Source organism: Salvia hispanica, chromosome 6, assembly GCF_029641045.1.
Source record: "Salvia hispanica isolate PSC_SH4W2 chromosome 6, Shi_PSC_v1, whole genome shotgun sequence".
NCBI lineage: Eukaryota > Viridiplantae > Streptophyta > Magnoliopsida > Lamiales > Lamiaceae > Salvia > Salvia hispanica.
The window spans coordinates 20,734,490-20,751,725 of record NC_142697.1 but is presented as its reverse complement, the minus strand read 5'-3'; the positions used below and the strand labels follow the sequence as shown (position 1 = coordinate 20,751,725).

Genomic DNA, 17,236 nt, shown 5'->3' with positions numbered 1-17,236 from the left:
GTAGTTTATGAGAATTTCAATAATCATTATTACTATTACTATTACTATTACTATTATTATTAAAAATATTATACTCCTAAAATTTAATTTAATCATTATTACCATGAGCTTCGATACGGTGAATAACACTTTGACAAAAAAAAAAAAAAAAAAAGAAATGGTGAATCACATTTCACCGCCGGCCTCTCCAATCTAGGAGGAATTGAAACTCGGTCATTGACTTGGATCATAATTCATAATATTTCCACCCCAAAATCACAACACAACTCAACTCAAATTGGTGAACCTCAATTTATTGCAACCTTACCCTACTATCTTTGTCTTCTTCTTCATCAACACCACCACCATTTGCGAACTCACGACTCACTTTTCTCTCTTTCTCATACCTCCATTAAAACAACCACTACTGCTCAAGCTCAATAACATACCCCACTCGCTCACTCTCTCCAATTCATTCATGTTTTCCGGCGATTCCTCAGCCTGCTTTCCATATTGGCCGCCTGCAAATTAATGGTTTTACATTCGGCCACAAACACCTCACCTATTCGCTGTGATTTCTCACAGAGAAAACCCCAATTGCCTCTTCTAGGTTTATGCCCTTGCGCTTCAGATTCTCACCTTTTCCGGAGGACAAGCGTAGTCGTTAAAAATGTAGGATGGGCTCTGTTTCAAGCCCAATCCTGCATCAATGGCGGAAACCCCCCGCACCAATTCGGCGGCGCCGCAGCAGCCGCGGGTAGGGGCGCCAAAAACATAGTGCTGAAGCGGTTTTCAGATGAGGAGGAGGAGTTAAACCGCCCCTCTACATCTGATTCGAGTATTAACGCTGGTAACTATTACAGCACAAGTTTTGGGGAGGACCCTATTGTAAATAAGCTGAGGAGTCAGCTCGGGGTCATCCATCCAATTCCATCTCCGCCCATCAATCGCAGTGTTTTCGGCCTTTTCGCTTTGTTCTTTTTCGTGGGTGTTGTATTCGACAAGGTCTGGACTTGGAGGAAGACGGATGAGAGAAGTGGCGGCAGTAAGCCCGGGAGCCGGCAGAAGGTGCCAACGGGGCTGTCGTTGTTCCTCGAGAAGGACTTGCAGAGGAAGGAGTCGGTGGAATGGGTGAATATGGTGTTGGGGAAGCTGTGGAAGGTTTATAGGGGTGGGCTTGAGAATTGGCTGATTGGATTGCTGCAGCCTGTCATTGACAATCTGAAGAAGCCTGATTATGTGCAGAGGGTGGAGATCAAGCAGTTCTCTTTGGGGGATGAGCCCTTGTCTGTTAGGAGCGTCGAGCGCAGAACTTCACGCCGTGCTAATGACTTGCAGTGAGTTTTTCATTCTGCAATACATATTGCTTCTCAGTTATATGAAATCATTTTCACATTTGATTGATCCTGTGTGTAGTAAGGTGATTGAGAATGGGTGGATGAATGTTTCTTGTCTTTTAGAGCTCTTGTTGCGAGCTAGCAAGGGTTGTAAAAGAGTTATATCAACGGGAATGAATATGTTGCTTTATGGATTGCATATGATATCGATACTCTCATCCCCTAATATAACTGATAACCAGAACAGATGTTAATTTTTTAATTTGGAAGTTCCGATGTTTTGCCATCATTATCTTTGAGTTTTCAATAATCAATTTCATATCAATCATAACCCAATTCATGCAAAACAAAACTTTCTGATGTTCTAAACTTTTAGAAGAACTGATATGTGGATCTCACCAAAATAGATTTCCTTGATTGATACATTCAAGAGGTGTGCTGTTTTATTCTTTCGAACCAACTCTGTACAACTCATATTTTCTGGGCTAATATTGGTTGGATTTTGCTTGCTTGACATAGAGCTACCAACTTTAACAAGTAACGGAAACTCTAATTAGTTTTGCATGTGCAGTCTGGGAAGAAATGGAGTAGTGAGAAGAATCTTTTAATCTTTATCCACAATCTGTACTCTGTAGTTATTTTGCATGATGCAAATATATTTAACTCTGAATGCATATTGAATGTTATTTTTTTTGTCCTGGTAAAAAGATACCAGATAGGCCTCCGGTACACTGGTGGTGCACGTATGCTTCTACTTTTGTCACTTAACTTTGGCATCCTTCCCATTGTTGTGCCTGTTGGTGTGCGAGACTTTGACATTGATGGGGAACTATGGGTTAAACTGCGACTTATACCAACAGAGCCATGGGTTGGAGCTGTATCATGGGCTTTTGTCTCTCTTCCGAAGATAAAGTTTGAGTTATCACCATTTCGCTTGTTTAATTTAATGGGTAGGTTATTTCAATTTCTCCATTGACTTTTTCTCTTAGTAATGGCATGTTGTTACAATAAAGCATTGTGAATTGCGAGTATGATTTAATGAAAACTGAAGGTCATGAAAAGTCATATTTGAGCAGCAATTGAAACTTGGCGTTGAACCTTGTTAGAGTTTGCAGAGATATTAAAGATTAAAGATACAGTTTCTTAGACTCAATGCTAGATTGATCTCTCTGCATAATCACCCTCTCTACCCAGGAAAGTAAAAATTTCTTAGTTTATTATTATAATGGTCATTGACAGAGAAAAATATGCATAAATTAGTTTTTATGTAATGAAAGTAGAGCAGTTTTGTACTAAAATTGCCAGTTTCTTGCTTTCTGTCTTCATGTTTAGCAAAGCTATATTCTGCTTAAGTTACTTAGATCTCATCTGGTCCAAGTTTTAGAAACATAATGTCTATGCATAAGTGTTGCATCTGAAACTCTGCTCACTTCATATATCAGATCTTCTAACTTGTTTCTAATGATTTTTCTGTGATGGTGCTCGGGGAAATATTCAGCAATACCAGTACTTTCAATGTAAGTGATGTCCTTCAAGCTTTTTCTGCATTATTGTCCATATCTTGATTTCTGTTCTTCAGTCTTAGCTATAAAACACTTATGCAGGTTTTTGACAAAACTTCTCACTGAGGACTTACCAAAGCTATTTGTTCGTCCCAATAAGATTGTTCTAGATTTTCAGAAGGGAAAGGCTGTTGGACCTGTTCCGAAGGACTCCAAATCTGGAGAAACTCAAGAGGGTAACAGTAACTTCGCAGGAGAATTGTCCGTGACGCTTCTGGATGCTCGAAAACTTAATTATGTATTCTATGGTATGAATCTTACTCATTCCAATGCTAAGTGGAATAATTTAATGCTTCTCTTAGGCTGAAATTGTCAGCGTTTAGTTAAATGATCAGCTAATCGTTGCTCTACTTCTGGGCTCATGTATATTTTTGTTTATACTCACGAGTTTTTGTCCCACACTTTACAGGCAAAACAGATCCATATGTTATTTTAAGATTGGGAGATCAAGTTGTACGCAGTAAAAGAAACAGCCAAACTACAGTCATTGGGCCTCCTGGTGAGCCAATCTGGAATCAAGTGAGTTCTTTACTTGTTCTAGATCTGATGTAATGCGTGGTTTCATGAGGGAAAGCTCTGGATCAATTACTGATATTCAGGTTTTTACATCTTACAGGATTTTGATATGTTAGTTTCCGACCCTAAGAAGAATAAATTATCAATTGAAGTAAAGGATTCTCTTGGATTCACAGACCTGACTGTAGGTACAGCAGAGGTGAGGCTCTTAAATTTGCTGGCATACGCATTTGTTTGTTACTATATTATAGTATCAGATGTTGGAAATGTATAAACATGTATGGTTTAAGACTTTTAGTACGTTGCCACATTCACTTCAGCTTTGTGTATAGTTGTGGTCTTTTGATTTTCCTTAAGTAAAATCGAGACTGTCAAGGAATTTTAAACACAGCGCTGGAGTTGCTTTTTGAGCAGTCACAATTATAACAAAATTTTATACAAGTTATTATTCAATTCTCCCATTAAGGCTTTGCTAACATAACATCATAACAAAGTTTGGAATACCTTCTGCAGATTGATCTTGGATCTCTGAAAGATACAGTTCCTGCAGACAGGATAGTTGTACTTCGAGGAGGTTGGACTCCATTTGGAAATGGATCAGTTGGAGAAATTCTGCTGCGTTTGACATACAAAGCATATGTTGAGGATGAAGAAGATGAAAGGTCTGACAAAGTACTTGCAAACACAGAGGCATCCAAGGATGACTTGTCTGATTCTGATGAATCGGACATTGCAATTCCTGAGAAACGTGCAGAGGAATACGTAATTGCACCAGATAACGACTCTTTCATGAATGTTCTAGCAGCTCTATTAGTAAGTGAGGAGTTCCGAGGTATAGTAGCATCAGATACCACAAATAACAAGCCTCCAGATGATGGAGCCACCAACGGTGTCTCCGAACCAAACAACGGCACTTCTGTCTCTGGACAGCAAGCTCCGGCTAATGACTCTGGTGGTTCTCAAGGTATGGATATCCGATTCCGTGGTGCTTGTTTTCTTAAATTGATCTTCTTTTTCAGAATATGTTGTTAATTCAGAAGCAACCAATGTCTCTGTTTTTCAGGATCAACTTTATTCTGGCTTGCCATTGTTACAAGTATCACAGTCCTTATAGCGTTGAACATGGGCACCTCGGGTTTGTTCAATCCTTGATGCGAGTGGCACATCGGTTTTGTAAATTTTCTGTGAGGTAAGGCGTTAATACGAGGATCCTATCTATTTTCCTCGTTCCTATGTAGTATATATACTTCTTTTTAATAAACTGGAGAGAACTTGTCTAAATTAGGAGTATTTAGTGATTGATGATGTTGTTGACTCCATACATTATGTGTGAAGGGGTTGTGGAGATTGAATAAGGCGGAGAAGGGCGACGAAAGGTGGCAGAGAAGGAGAAGGAGAAGAGTAGAAGTCCTTTTGGTGAATCTATTGTTGTTGGGTAGAGCAATGTTTTTCCGGCGTTATATTCTTTTGTCCATCCAAATATAAGGAGTATAGCTTAGGCAATGGACATGGACACTTTATATCCACTGATTAATTGTCTGTAGATAGCAACCACATAACAAATAATGCATGCAAAATAGCTCAAACCACTGTTCCAAAGAGCTGCAATTTTTTTTATATACTTTATCCTCTCTAAGTAATCTTGTTTTTGAAATAGTTGTGATAGGAATCTAAATATAATCTTAACCTCCTTTTTCTTCTCTAGACTCTAGTTAACAGTTGATCATATCACCTCCTTTGATATATGCCCCTCTCCACAATTCATAACTCATAAGCACATAGCGGATTAGTTGCAAGATTAAAATAAACACACCTAAATTTAATTATTAAACCTATAGAAAAGACCTCCCTCTGCGGTCTGCTCTGTTTGTTAGCAATAAGTCAACCTTTAAAATCGACCATGGAAAACATTTTGTTTTGTTCGTGGAATTCCTTACAATCGACCATGGAAAATATTTTGTTTTTTTTGTGGAATTCCATTATAAACTTCTATGTACTTACTATCTGAATAACGGTAGGAATTTCCAAATAATATTTTATTGAAGTACACATCCTCTATATACTGATATACCTCGAATTATTGTTCCAATAAAAATTTAGAATATTAATTTTTTTTATTAAAGTTGAAGGAAAAACAGTGGAATCTCCATTTAAAGAATCTAGAAAACCGAAATGAAATAATATAACATTAGACGCAACATAATCCAGATGTCATTAAATTTGGTTAATCAAAATGAAATACTAAAATATTAGACATAATCCATATCTCATTAAATTAAACCAAATATTTATTATTAAAAATTGGCAAAAAATTCCTACTACAACATGCAAGTTGCCAGTAGTAGTCAACGCTGACCGCCTTCCCCCATTTCCACACGCACATGAAATCCGCCATTAAAATTCTTCAATTCCACCATCAAACCATCCTCTCTATCTCTATAATGTCTTCTCTCAACCATCTCCTCCCTCTCTTCTTCTTCTTCTTCACGCTCTCAATCCCCAATTCATCCATCTCCCAACCACAATCCGCCACCAACATCTCCGTATTCTCCTCCTCCAACTCCCCATGGCGCCCCGCCCAGAACCAGACTCTCCTCTCCCCCAACTCCACCTTCGCCGCCGGATTCCTCCCCGTCCCCAGCTCCCCCGGCCTCTACACCTTCTCCGTCTGGTTCCGCAACGTCTCCCAAAACGCCGTCGTCTGGTCCGCCACCAATTCCACCCTTTCCGCCGCCGCCTCGCTGACCATCTCCCGCTCCGGCGAGCTCCGCCTCGTTGGCTCTCCTGGTAACTCCACAAATCTATGGCCTTCTCGTCCTGTCGCGAGCGTCAACGGAAGCGGCCTCTCGCTGCTTCCCACCGGTAATCTCGTTTATGGCAGTTTTGAAAGCTTTGATTTTCCCTCCAATACTATTCTCCCTAATCAACAGATAAACGGGACAACCCTAGTTTCTAGCAATGGGAAGTATATGTTTGATTCTAGGCAGCTTGTTTTCATTGGTAGGAACGTTAATTATTGGACTAATCAAAATGCGACGTTCATGAGTATGGATGATTTGGGGGTGATTGTGTATGGTGATGGTGCTAAGTATTACGCCTCCGATTTCGGAGTTAAGAAGCTGAGAAAATTGAGCCTTGACGATGATGGCAACCTTAGGCTGTATAGCTATGATGTGAGGTTGAGTCAATGGATTGTTAGATGGCAAGCTTTGTTCCAGTTATGTACGGTCCATGGCACTTGTGGTGCAAACTCCATATGCATGTATGATGCTTCCAACTTCTCCACTTCCTGCGTTTGCCCTCCGGGGTACACCAAGGGGCTCGGGGACTCGTGCCAGTTGAAGATCCCGTTGAGCAGTTCAGGGAGGACCAAGTTCTTGAGGTTGGATTTTGTGAATTTCACCGGTGGATTGGACCAAAATGACATCGAGACTACCAACTTCACGACGTGTGAGGCTTCGTGTTTGTCCAGGCCTAATTGCTTAGGGTTCATGTTCAAGTACGATGGCTCGAATTTCTGTGTTCTGCAGCTGGGGAGGATGGTTGACGGATACTGGTCTCCAGGGACGGAGAAGGCCATGTTCTTGAGGGTTGATGAGTCGGAGAGTGATGTGTCGAGCTTCACTGGGATGACGTCCTTGATGCAGACCATGTGCCCGGTGAGGATACGCCTCCCTGAGCCCCCACAGGAGTCCAGGACGATTACTAGGAACATTGTCCTCGTGTGCGCTTTGTTTGTGGCCGAGCTGCTTTTTGGTGCATTCTTCTTTAGGACGTTCCTCAACAAGTATATAAAGTATAGGGACATGGCTAGGACCTTCGGGCTTGAGGTCATGCCAGCTGGAGGGCCGAAGAGGTTCAGTTATGCTGAGCTGAAGGCTGCCACAAACAACTTCTCCAATCCAATTGGGAAGGGCGGTTTTGGCATTGTCTACATGGGGAAGCTGAGTGACGGGCGCGTGGTTGCTGTCAAGTCCCTCAAGAACATCACCGGTGGCGATGCTGATTTCTGGGCCGAGGTCACCATCATAGCGAGGATGCACCACCTAAACTTGGTGAGGCTGTGGGGATTCTGTGCTGAAAAGGGGAGTAGAATTTTGGTGTATGAGTATGTTCCTAACGGATCACTAGACGAGTTCTTGTTCCAAACTGTGGAGGAGGATGGGCCGTTGGAGAGTGAGGGCGACGCGCTAACCCTAGGCTCGAAGGGGAAGCCGATTCTTGACTGGAACATACGGTACAGGATTGCGTTGGGGGTGGCGAGGGCAATAGCATACCTGCACGAGGAATGCTTGGAGTGGGTGCTGCATTGTGACATCAAGCCGGAGAACATATTGCTGGGAGATGACTTCTGCCCGAAGGTGTCAGATTTCGGGCTAGCTAAGCTGAAGAAGAAGGAGGACATGATCAGCATGTCGAGGATCCGAGGGACTCCAGGGTACATGGCGCCAGAGTGGACGCGGCGGGACCAGATCACCTCAAAAGCTGACGTGTACAGCTATGGATTGGTGCTCCTGGAGATAGTGAGTGGTTCTAGAAACTTTGCGCAGCTGGACTCGAAGGTGGAGAGCGACCAGTGGTTCCTGCCCGGGTGGGCGTACGACAAGGTGTTCAATGAGATGAGCGTGGAGGACGTGCTGGACCAGCGGATCAAGCATAGCTACGACAGCCGGGCGCACTTTGATATGGTGAATCGGATGGTGAAGACCGCGATGTGGTGCCTGCAGGAGAGGCCCGAGGCTAGGCCGTCGATGGGGAAGGTGGCGAAGATGCTCGAAGGGACGGTTGAGATCACCCCGCCAAACAAGCCCAACATATTTTACTTGGATGGTTGAACTGAAGCCTCAATCTTGCTTCTCCTTCTCCTATCACCTAAAATTTCAACATCTCACTACTTCTCTGCATATATACTTACTATAAATGTCACGACACAATCATATATTTATGTACCAATGCTATTATATTGCAACAATATTGATTGAAATTCACATTATAAGCATCTCATTTTACACCAACAATGTGGTAATAGCAAAGAAGACGTAAGCTTAGAAAGCCATATTTTCACAAAAATCAAACGAGTAAATTGTATAGGTGGAGCGGCCAACATATATGTATAGGTTTTCTTAAATATCGAGAAATTGGAATTTATTCGAATTGAATTAGCATTGCTCGTAATCCCATGTTCAAGAAATCGATTTTATGGAGAAAAAGAAATTAAAAAAAAAATGATATTTTAAAGTCGGTTGGTTGTCTGTTATTGGGCCAAGATTAACAATTAAGTAATTATTAAAGCCCAAAAAAGGCGAAGGAACATATTCTAGAAAATCGAGAAAATCGTAGAGTAATTTGCACGCGTTTTATAGTTGAAGATCATCTGTTAATTGCATTTGCATATATCCAAAATTCCTCTTCCTTCTCCGCAGCAGAAGCAGAAGCTCTTGATTGAATCTAGAGGGAGAAAAGTTATGGCTCTGAATCCTCAACTTTTCCCCAATGGGATGCCGGTGCCCTTCGACAACGAGATGTTCGTCTTGGGTAGAGACGGCGTCGAATTTGAGATCGACAAGATCCCCGGGTTTCTTTCTTATCCCATTTTTCTAATATTTTTGTCAAATTCGGATCAATTTGGCATGATCGTTGTATTGATTGACCAGATAGAATTCCACGTGCACTAATTGCTGCGAGTTGAATTGTGCTGATATTAAGACTCTTCTGTTTAATTCGCGTTAGTGTGGCTATGCTCATGCTCTCTCCTTCATTTAATTTGAATTCCGTTTGTCTATTACGGAAACGGCCTCTTTCTGATTTATAACCCCAATATTGATTCCTGCATCACTTTGTTAGGCTAGTTGCAGATGCAGATACAAGGTTTTTGTAGTTAATGCATCTTGCCTATTTTGATCAGCTCTTATGCCAACTTTGCTTCTGAATGTCTCACGTTTTAAACTCGCAGAGCTCAAGGTGGAACAGTGAAAGCAAAGGGAACCATTTACTTGTCAAATATACGCATGGTGTTTGTTGCACAAAAACCTGTTGGGAATTTTTATGCATTTGATATGCCACTGGTAAGCATAAATACAGTAGTACTTGTTTGCCTTCTTTAATGGAATTGCTGAAAGAAGTACTTCCTCCTCCGTCCCATTAAATATGAAAAGTTTGTTTTTTGGCACGAGATTTTATTTCGTGTTGTTTGTGAGGTAATGAAGGAGAATAAGGTGAGAGAGAGGGAAAAAGTAAAGATGATGGGATTTCTATTCAGGGAAATGTTTCATTTTTAATAGGACAATCCAAAAAAGGAAAACGTCAACTTTTTGCTGGGAATTACTGTTACGTTTGCTATTTCGACCTAAAATGACAGTTCTGATGTTGCTCCAACTATCTAAATATATCAGTGATAATTTTTTATCACTTAGGAAGGGACAGAGTTTCACAATAATGTGGCATAATAAGATAACTTCATATGATGCCTGAACACTACTCGAGGGTATGATGTCCATATTCGACTTTGTGCTATGGGGATGGCTTAGCTACTTTCCAGGAAAGACACAATCCTCTCTAATATGGGTCAATAAGCCAGATCACTAGACATCAGTAGGTCATGGGTTTTGAAAACTCTGAGATATCCAATCAACTTGGAACTGAAACGAGTAGAGAGAGAGAGATAGAAAAGATTGTAACAAATAACAAGGAACTTAGTGAAGTGCTCAATTGTCTGTTGTGGAAATATCTTTTAATGAATTGTTCTTCCTGCAAATTTGTGTTTTCTGGAGGATTGGGTAATAATCTAAGGATAGATTTCGTAGCAGTTTAACCACTTTCTCATGTGCAACACATTCTTTGCACTTTGTCAATATATTTCTCTATTGGTTTCAATGTCTAATTAGATTAGTGAACTTATTTCAACTTGGGATTTACAATGCAGCTCCATGTTCATGATGAGAAATTCCACCAGCCAATTTTCTACTGCAACAACATTGCTGGCTATGTAGAACCTGTAAGTTTTTAAAACTTGTGCTTCTGATCTATTGTTTCACTTGAGCGGGTCTGAAGTTTCTGGTGCCATTTCCAGGTTGTGCCTGATGATGAGCATTTGGCTCTTTATTCAACTCATTCTTTCAAGATTCTATTCAAGGAAGGCGGTTGTGGAACATTCGTCCCACTCTTCTTTAACTTGATTGGATCTGTCAGACAATACAGCCAGCACCTTGCAGCACAGCCTCGAGTGGATCCTCTTCAAGCAGCACAAACTCCTGTCGATGAGATGATGAGACATGCGTATGTGTTGTTTTTGTTACAGTCTCTCACTCTTGTTTGCATTTTTTTTACATCACGGCCTGCTAACGAGAGAAGGAACTCTGTATTTTGCAGATACGTTGATCCTAGTGACCCCACTAGAATTTTCTTGCAGCAGCCAAATGCAGAGTCTCAGCTGAGACGCCGCACTTACCAGCCAATGGATGGCTGAAAACCCAATGTAAATCATTACTGTTTTTTCCCTCATCTATATACTTGTGGAGCTCATGCTTGGAAGTCTATGTAATATAAACCTTTGTGTTTTATTTGGTTGCAAACATATTGCCAATTTATTTTTCGTGTTGAACACCTCATAGCAGTAGAAATGTGCATTACCAGCATTTGTGTATAAATTGTCTTTATCATTTACATATTGTTGTTATATCAAGAGTTTGGCTCTGAAAACGAGCAGACGATCATGAATATATCAGGCTCGGCACTAAGTGTAGGCATATTTGATTTTAATTATATACTACCTCCGTCCAAATAAAATATACCATTGTATTTAATTATAATAGAATTGTAAATATGGATAGTAATATGCAAAACTGATTCATAGAGCTGCTGTCGAATCAATAAATAGTTCAAGTTTTACTTCATTTTAGAATGAACAAAAAAAATGGTTTTAAAATGAATTCTGTATAGTGTATAATATGACTAAAATGGACTAAAAATGTTCTGAATGGAACTAATACTAACTAAAAATAAAGGGTTAAGTGTTAGAAATTAGTTCAACATTGATTATACCTATGGATCAAAATATATTGTTTAGGAGTAAAAATTAAGATACTTAATGTAAATATTGATAATCGATTTTGGACTTCAGAATGTTTGAACTTTGCAACCATTTCCTATATACAACTAATCGATGTATAATCAAACCAGCATTATATAAACTATATAGTACTTCATTCGTCTCTTTATGAACTAGTATTTATTTTAGTCCGTTTTTTAAAATTTTGAACTTTATATTTTAGAAAAAAAAATCTTTCTAAGGTAGTATATCATGATGGCATGTTCAACACATGTATCATATCTTTCATCACTAGTCCGCTGTTCCATTGTACGAACAACCACTGGAATTGCAAGGGAAGTGAAGAAGTGCCATGATTGAGTTTAAGCTACACAACAAATTCACTATGATAATTGTATAAAACGATAATTTTTACTATATAAATATCTGAGAAAGCCTCCAGTGCATTCCACGTGAATTGGTACTTCCATTTTTCAGTAAAATTCGAAAGAAAGTGCAGAAAGGACTGTAGCACCTGGTTGAAGAGGCATTGCCAAAATGGTTACTCACTTACTCTAACAAGGGAATGAGTTCAAGGAAGGTCTAACTTTATCAAACTGTGTGCGGTTACTGAAGCGCCGTCAAGCCCAATGGTTGTGTAAAAGTTGGCTTACCCTGTCATATTTTAAGTTCAGACAAATAAAATTTTGGAAACTACACAAGAATCTATTCCCTTATCATACACACCTTTTCAAGCTTTCTGAGGAAAATAAGCTCAACTTCTTTTCGAAGATTTTCTACATCCAAAGCATACTCCTTATATTGATCATCGAGAATCAATTGCAGCAACTGCTGTTTCATTCTCCCTAGTGCCAAATCCAGTTCACAGATGTCTTTGAAGACAAGAGCATCAGTAGACCTTAGCATCAACAAACTCTTTACTGCATATAGGGCCTGCGAAAAGTTGAACAAAAAATATATTTTGTAGATGATTAAATGACCACAAAAAACTTTTCAAATTCAGCAAACATGATTGATGCATTCAATTAATTTGACCAGTATGACACTACCCAAGTCATTATTCTCTAGAGCTCTAGATATTATTTTTATTCAACTGCGCCAAGAATGCCATATGTATGGCTCATTGCTGTTGAGGTGAGTCACATATTGTCTACAAAACACAAAATAGCAGAAAATGGTAATCACACATCATATATACTGATAAAAGGACAAGCAAAGACCTTTTCCTGGAGATCAAGGTCTGTTGATGCCGTTAGATCAACAACAGATTTTAACAAGATGTGATTGCTGGAAAAAGGCAGTTGTGTATCGCTTCTGCTTTGCAATTGACAGTCAACAAGATCAGCCAAGAGGAAAACTGATTTCCGGTGTAATCTGATATCAATGCTAGAGTTGCTCAGTATTTTCTGCAAGATTGTATAAAAAGTAATAACTGCAAATTAGAGAGACAACAAGATGTGTGTGTCAGAGCCCCAACATGTTATATTATCCTTTAGTGTTTTCACCTGAAGCATTAAATCTCCAGCTTCCTTATAAAATAACTGTTGCCCCTCAAGATTATTTCTAATCAAAGCTGAAATAGCATATAATGCTTTTATGGCCTCTTCAACGAATTCAGAATGTGCTCTCTCCATTAACTTTGCCAGTGCTCCAAGCTCCAAAATCTGACATTCACATATTTCAGTATGAATTCTACACTGTACATGTCACGTGAGTCCCTCCAAAAAGAAGTATGACTGGGGTTCTGGAGGAAAGTTAATAGGTCCAGAAACACATCATCAACTTTGACATTGAATGGAAAAGCAAATGACAAACCTGGTTCTGAACAAAGGGATTATTTTGGCTGGCTGTCCCAAGAATCCATGCAGAAATAGTTCTTATGTCTGGGTTTGAATGGTTAAGGTCCTTTATGACTGCAGTCAGTCCCCCTAGCTTGTGCAATTCTGGCAATAAAACATGTTTTTCTGTGCCTTAAGCTTGTGGACAAAACAATTATGCTTCTTTACAATTTCACTTTTTAAAAAACAGAACAGTTCAAAAAGTAGAACAGGTAAGTAAAAGTGATCGGTGGTCATAAGTTCAAAAATAGAACATGTAAGTGAAAGTGAACGGTGGTCCTGATTATGTTCAGGGGCTTTGTAATTATACACATTTTTATGTACATTTTCAAAGAAGAATCTATACTAAGCATAAGTTTTTTATTCAGAAATTTGATTTTAAACATGAATTTGGTGTATATCATGCATTGCAATCAAAATTATGGAGATATTATGTATTAACTCTATAACCACAGAATGCAATTATACGACTTATTAACCTTCCACCAGCATACTAATATGCAGATATGCCCCAGATCAGTTGAATATTTATATATTTCCCTAGTACACTTGATACTTCATTATTTTTAACTTTTAACACATTAAGAAAATCAGTAATTGGAGACAACACGCTATTTAAGCCATTTCATGATTCCGTAGTCTTTAACTCCTTATCAATACTAGTATTATTTATTTACTACGTAGTAAACACACCAAATACAGAAAAATTTGTCACAAATAACTCACTTAACCCAATATTTCTGCAATAGTGGCTATGTAAAATTGACAATTTTCTTTTATGAAGGTAGTAAATAACACATACCATTTGCATTATCTATTGGCTCCACAAGTATCAGGAGTTCTTGAAGCGCACGATGACGGTCGTCCAATGATATAGACAAGTTGTTAAGATCATTTATTGCAATCTTCATCAACTCTGCATCTGATGGCGTCTTCAATTTATCCATCAGTTCCTAAGCAAGCATGCCATAAACAACAGGATTAAATTTCCCTATGTAAAAACAGAACATACAATTGGACGATCGGTATTACTAATATTCTCCAACAGGAAGAAATGACACAGCATCGAGTATAATAATTTTGATTGACGGGACGCTGTTATAGGTTAAGAACTTAAGTGTCCTCAAGACAAGAGGAAACCAGATATGCAAGTTGGACACATAATGGATCTCAATAAGCCAAAGATATTTTTACCTTGAATAAAACACAATATAATTGGAGTGAAATAAAAGGAGATGCCTTAAGGTATGCTTGATGAAAGTAATAACTGTAGCTACCAACACACAATACAAAAATTCAAATATCGATACGAACTTAAATACCATTGACTGACAAACTATGAAACTATACATTGATAACTATATAGGTAAGGTATACATGTAAATGTAAGGTGTAGATATGATATGAATGTATTGATAATGTGCTGTACAATATCATTGCAAATGTGAACTAGAATCGGAAAGAAGTAGTACTATTTTCAGAAGGAATCACTGCAGAATAGCTGGTGGAAACCTCTCGAGAGTAGCTAAAACAGCAACCTATATAATTCTATAACCAGAAGAAATAAAAGAAATTCATGAGGAACTACAAATTTACCTTAATTTCCACCTGGCGTTGCTTTAGATCTTGAGAAGAAAGACGCTCGATGTCTAATGCTGCTTCCTTCAACTTCTCCGGATCTGAATGGCCTGCCTCCATTTAAAAGATACCACATCATTCTAATATACTGCTAAACCAAAATCTACTACATTAAAATCATTGCACGCAGAGAGAGAGAGGATATGTAGTATACCAATAGACCACTGTAACATTCCTTCAAGGGTAGAGAATCCGCCGTCCAAATGGCGTTCCTCCTCCTCCTGGACAGTAGTAGGAGGACCGCCTAAATCATCTCCTTCCTCTTTCGCGCTGGACCAAAGTGCCCCTAGCGACGACGTCTTATTTTCGCGCTCAGCACCAGCAACCGCCGCCGCCATAAACACCAGCATCGCCGCTGCAATCGATGAGATAAAAATGGCTCGCCGCTTCATCTCTGCTAATTTTGTCTCCCTTCAGTTACAAATAATCAGCGATTGTTGAATTCTCAGTAGGAAGATGCAGCAATCGTCTTCGTCTTCGTCGCTGTTTATGTGTAGCTTCGGGGTTTTTGGATTGAACAATTGCTTATAAAAAATACAAAATTAAGTTTTTATTTAAAATTAAAATAATAAGTAAATTAAGATACTTTGATCATTTATGGTAGTGGAGTATTACTTCATTTTTGTATTAATTGTCCCTAATTAGCGGTGATATCATGGGCTTTGTATTCGTCTATAGCCCAATCAATGTATCCCTCTGAAGCCCAACAAGCTTTAAGCCAATTTTACTTTTCCTATTAAAAAGAAAATAAAATACATATAGGAGTAATAGTTACTCCATTAAATTAAACCTTGGAACTGAACACAATGTGATTTAGGCAGCTCCATTCAAATCACAATATAGGAAATTTTATACCCAATGTGGTTTCCATCTCTCCGTATAAAACAGGATAAGAATACTAAATTTTAGTAGTAATTATTTTAAGAATAATTGTCATTTATATTATAGGAGTAAACTTTTGTTGACTTGTGTGAGTCTCCTACGTTTTAAAACTAAAATATGAAATCATGATTTATTTTTTCTATCCCACAAAGGTCAAAATTGAAACTAATATAACAAAATACAATACGATGTGACAATAAAATGACGCCATATTTTGAGTGTTACTTAATAGATGCAGATATAACTGAAATTAGTATAAATTTTACTTTACCATGTTCATTTTATATCTAATTTATTTAATTATCGGATTCAAAATCAAGCAAAACTGTTACGGAGTATTTAAAATTAACAAAATAATAGCAACTCGTATTTGAAATAGCAATTTGCATTGCATCCGGAGTATTGTTTAACAAATCATATAGGATAGTTTGATTATCAATTTATTGATTAATTGAAATCTAAATTTGCTGATATATACCTAAATGAGTAACAATATCCTTACTAAATAAAGTCGAACGCAGTAGAGAGATTTTAGAGAAAAAAAAAATTAATTCAGTGATCTTTTGAAATTTGTGATTAATTTCGCTGAACTTTTAGAATATGAGATCGATGCTTGCTAATTATTCAGAATAAGAGATTTTTAAATTTTTTTTATTACTTTTTTCTTGTTATTTTCCTCTCAGTATTATGAATTGACCAAATCCAATTAATGAAGGGGTTTCGTTGAAATTAATGCAAAATCAATTGAACGTTTAAACGAAAATAAATGATCATCATAAATTAATACTCCCTCTGTCCACCATTATAAGGTCATATATGAGTATGATCGAGCAGTGGAATGTGGATTTCATTACCAAAAATAATAAAAGATAAACAGAACTTGTATTGATGGATGAACGAAAATGACAAAATGAAATACTTATTGATAGACGAACGGAGTACTCCGTATTTCGGATTCAGTATTCTTAGTTGACGTATTTTTCTGCCTTTATATTTTTTCGAGTCTGTTTGACATTTTAGTTTTATTATCTATATTAGCCTTACTAAAAAAAGGAAATTAGGTATACATTTGTTTACTCGGCACGTATATGTGTAGTGGAAAAAGAGAGGGTTGAGGTGATGGATGAATGTGTTACTCTTTCGGCGTAAATCAGAGCATTTGCTTTTATTATATTCTTATCTGTCTACATTCTGTCTACATTCATGTAGCTATGGCGGTCGCTTTAAGATTGTCTTTTTATTCTATCGAGTTAATCTATACATATAGCCATATTAGGTTTGCTTCTTATTTTCCAATTTTTATATAATATGCACTACTATACACTGTAATTATTATATATACGAGGTTTGCTAATTGCTTGTACTTGCATCGTAAGTATTCACTCCATCCGATTTTAGGAATCTGATTTACCATTTTTTAGTGTTCCACTTTAGAAG

At 38.2% G+C, this 17,236-nt stretch overlaps 4 protein-coding genes across 4 annotated transcripts; 3 read left to right on the top strand and 1 right to left on the bottom strand.

Moving 5' to 3' along the window:
* The first annotated feature begins 262 nt into the window (after nt 1-262).
* NTMC2T5.2 (Calcium-dependent lipid-binding (CaLB domain) family protein) lies at nt 263-5,011 on the top strand. Its single transcript, XM_048106615.2, has 9 exons — nt 263-1,316; nt 2,025-2,266; nt 2,815-2,833; nt 2,921-3,126; nt 3,288-3,397; nt 3,495-3,593; nt 3,908-4,358; nt 4,458-4,583; nt 4,730-5,011. The coding sequence occupies exons 1-8, from the start codon at nt 511-513 to the stop codon at nt 4,544-4,546; spliced, it is 2,022 nt and encodes a 673-aa protein (XP_047962572.1). The 5' UTR covers nt 263-510; the 3' UTR covers nt 4,547-4,583; nt 4,730-5,011.
* Nucleotides 5,012-5,760: 749 nt separating this feature from the next.
* On the top strand, nt 5,761-8,412 carry LOC125207886 (G-type lectin S-receptor-like serine/threonine-protein kinase At1g34300). The gene has a single exon (XM_048107391.2). The coding sequence runs from the start codon at nt 5,776-5,778 to the stop codon at nt 8,227-8,229; it is 2,454 nt and encodes an 817-aa protein (XP_047963348.1). The 5' UTR covers nt 5,761-5,775; the 3' UTR covers nt 8,230-8,412.
* Nucleotides 8,413-8,748: 336 nt separating this feature from the next.
* Nucleotides 8,749-11,056, top strand: LOC125207889 (UPF0664 stress-induced protein C29B12.11c-like). Its single transcript, XM_048107393.2, has 5 exons — nt 8,749-8,969; nt 9,348-9,459; nt 10,317-10,388; nt 10,464-10,669; nt 10,763-11,056. Exons 1-5 carry the CDS (start codon nt 8,860-8,862, stop codon nt 10,857-10,859), a joined length of 597 nt encoding a protein of 198 aa, XP_047963350.1. The 5' UTR covers nt 8,749-8,859; the 3' UTR covers nt 10,860-11,056.
* A 648-nt stretch (nt 11,057-11,704) lies between these two features.
* LOC125207887 (ARM repeat superfamily protein) lies at nt 11,705-15,436 on the bottom strand. Its single transcript, XM_048107392.2, has 8 exons — nt 15,072-15,436; nt 14,876-14,967; nt 14,082-14,232; nt 13,257-13,384; nt 12,947-13,105; nt 12,662-12,847; nt 12,168-12,374; nt 11,705-12,095 (listed from the first exon to the last, which is right to left on the bottom strand). Exons 1-8 carry the CDS (start codon nt 15,307-15,309, stop codon nt 12,048-12,050), a joined length of 1,209 nt encoding a protein of 402 aa, XP_047963349.1. The 5' UTR covers nt 15,310-15,436; the 3' UTR covers nt 11,705-12,047.
* Between the last annotated feature and the right edge of the window lie 1,800 nt (nt 15,437-17,236).

Excerpts from the sequence above, each read along its gene's own strand:
- NTMC2T5.2 (XM_048106615.2), top strand. The coding sequence starts at position 511 with ATGGTTTTACATTCGGCCACAAACACCTCACCTATTCGCTGTGATTTC. Across the intron at positions 3,594-3,907 it reads TGACTGTAGGTACAGCAGAG|ATTGATCTTGGATCTCTGAA; the intron begins GTGAGGCTCTTA and ends TACCTTCTGCAG. Across the intron at positions 4,359-4,457 it reads TGACTCTGGTGGTTCTCAAG|GATCAACTTTATTCTGGCTT; the intron begins GTATGGATATCC and ends TCTGTTTTTCAG.
- LOC125207886 (XM_048107391.2), top strand. The coding sequence starts at position 5,776 with ATGAAATCCGCCATTAAAATTCTTCAATTCCACCATCAAACCATCCTC.
- LOC125207889 (XM_048107393.2), top strand. The coding sequence starts at position 8,860 with ATGGCTCTGAATCCTCAACTTTTCCCCAATGGGATGCCGGTGCCCTTC. Across the intron at positions 8,970-9,347 it reads GAGATCGACAAGATCCCCGG|AGCTCAAGGTGGAACAGTGA; the intron begins GTTTCTTTCTTA and ends TTAAACTCGCAG. Across the intron at positions 9,460-10,316 it reads ATGCATTTGATATGCCACTG|CTCCATGTTCATGATGAGAA; the intron begins GTAAGCATAAAT and ends TTTACAATGCAG.
- LOC125207887 (XM_048107392.2), bottom strand. The coding sequence starts at position 15,309 with ATGAAGCGGCGAGCCATTTTTATCTCATCGATTGCAGCGGCGATGCTG. Across the intron at positions 13,385-14,081 it reads GCCAATAGATAATGCAAATG|AATTGCACAAGCTAGGGGGA; the intron begins GTATGTGTTATT and ends TTTTATTGCCAG. Across the intron at positions 12,096-12,167 it reads TCCTCAGAAAGCTTGAAAAG|GGTAAGCCAACTTTTACACA; the intron begins GTGTGTATGATA and ends AAAATATGACAG.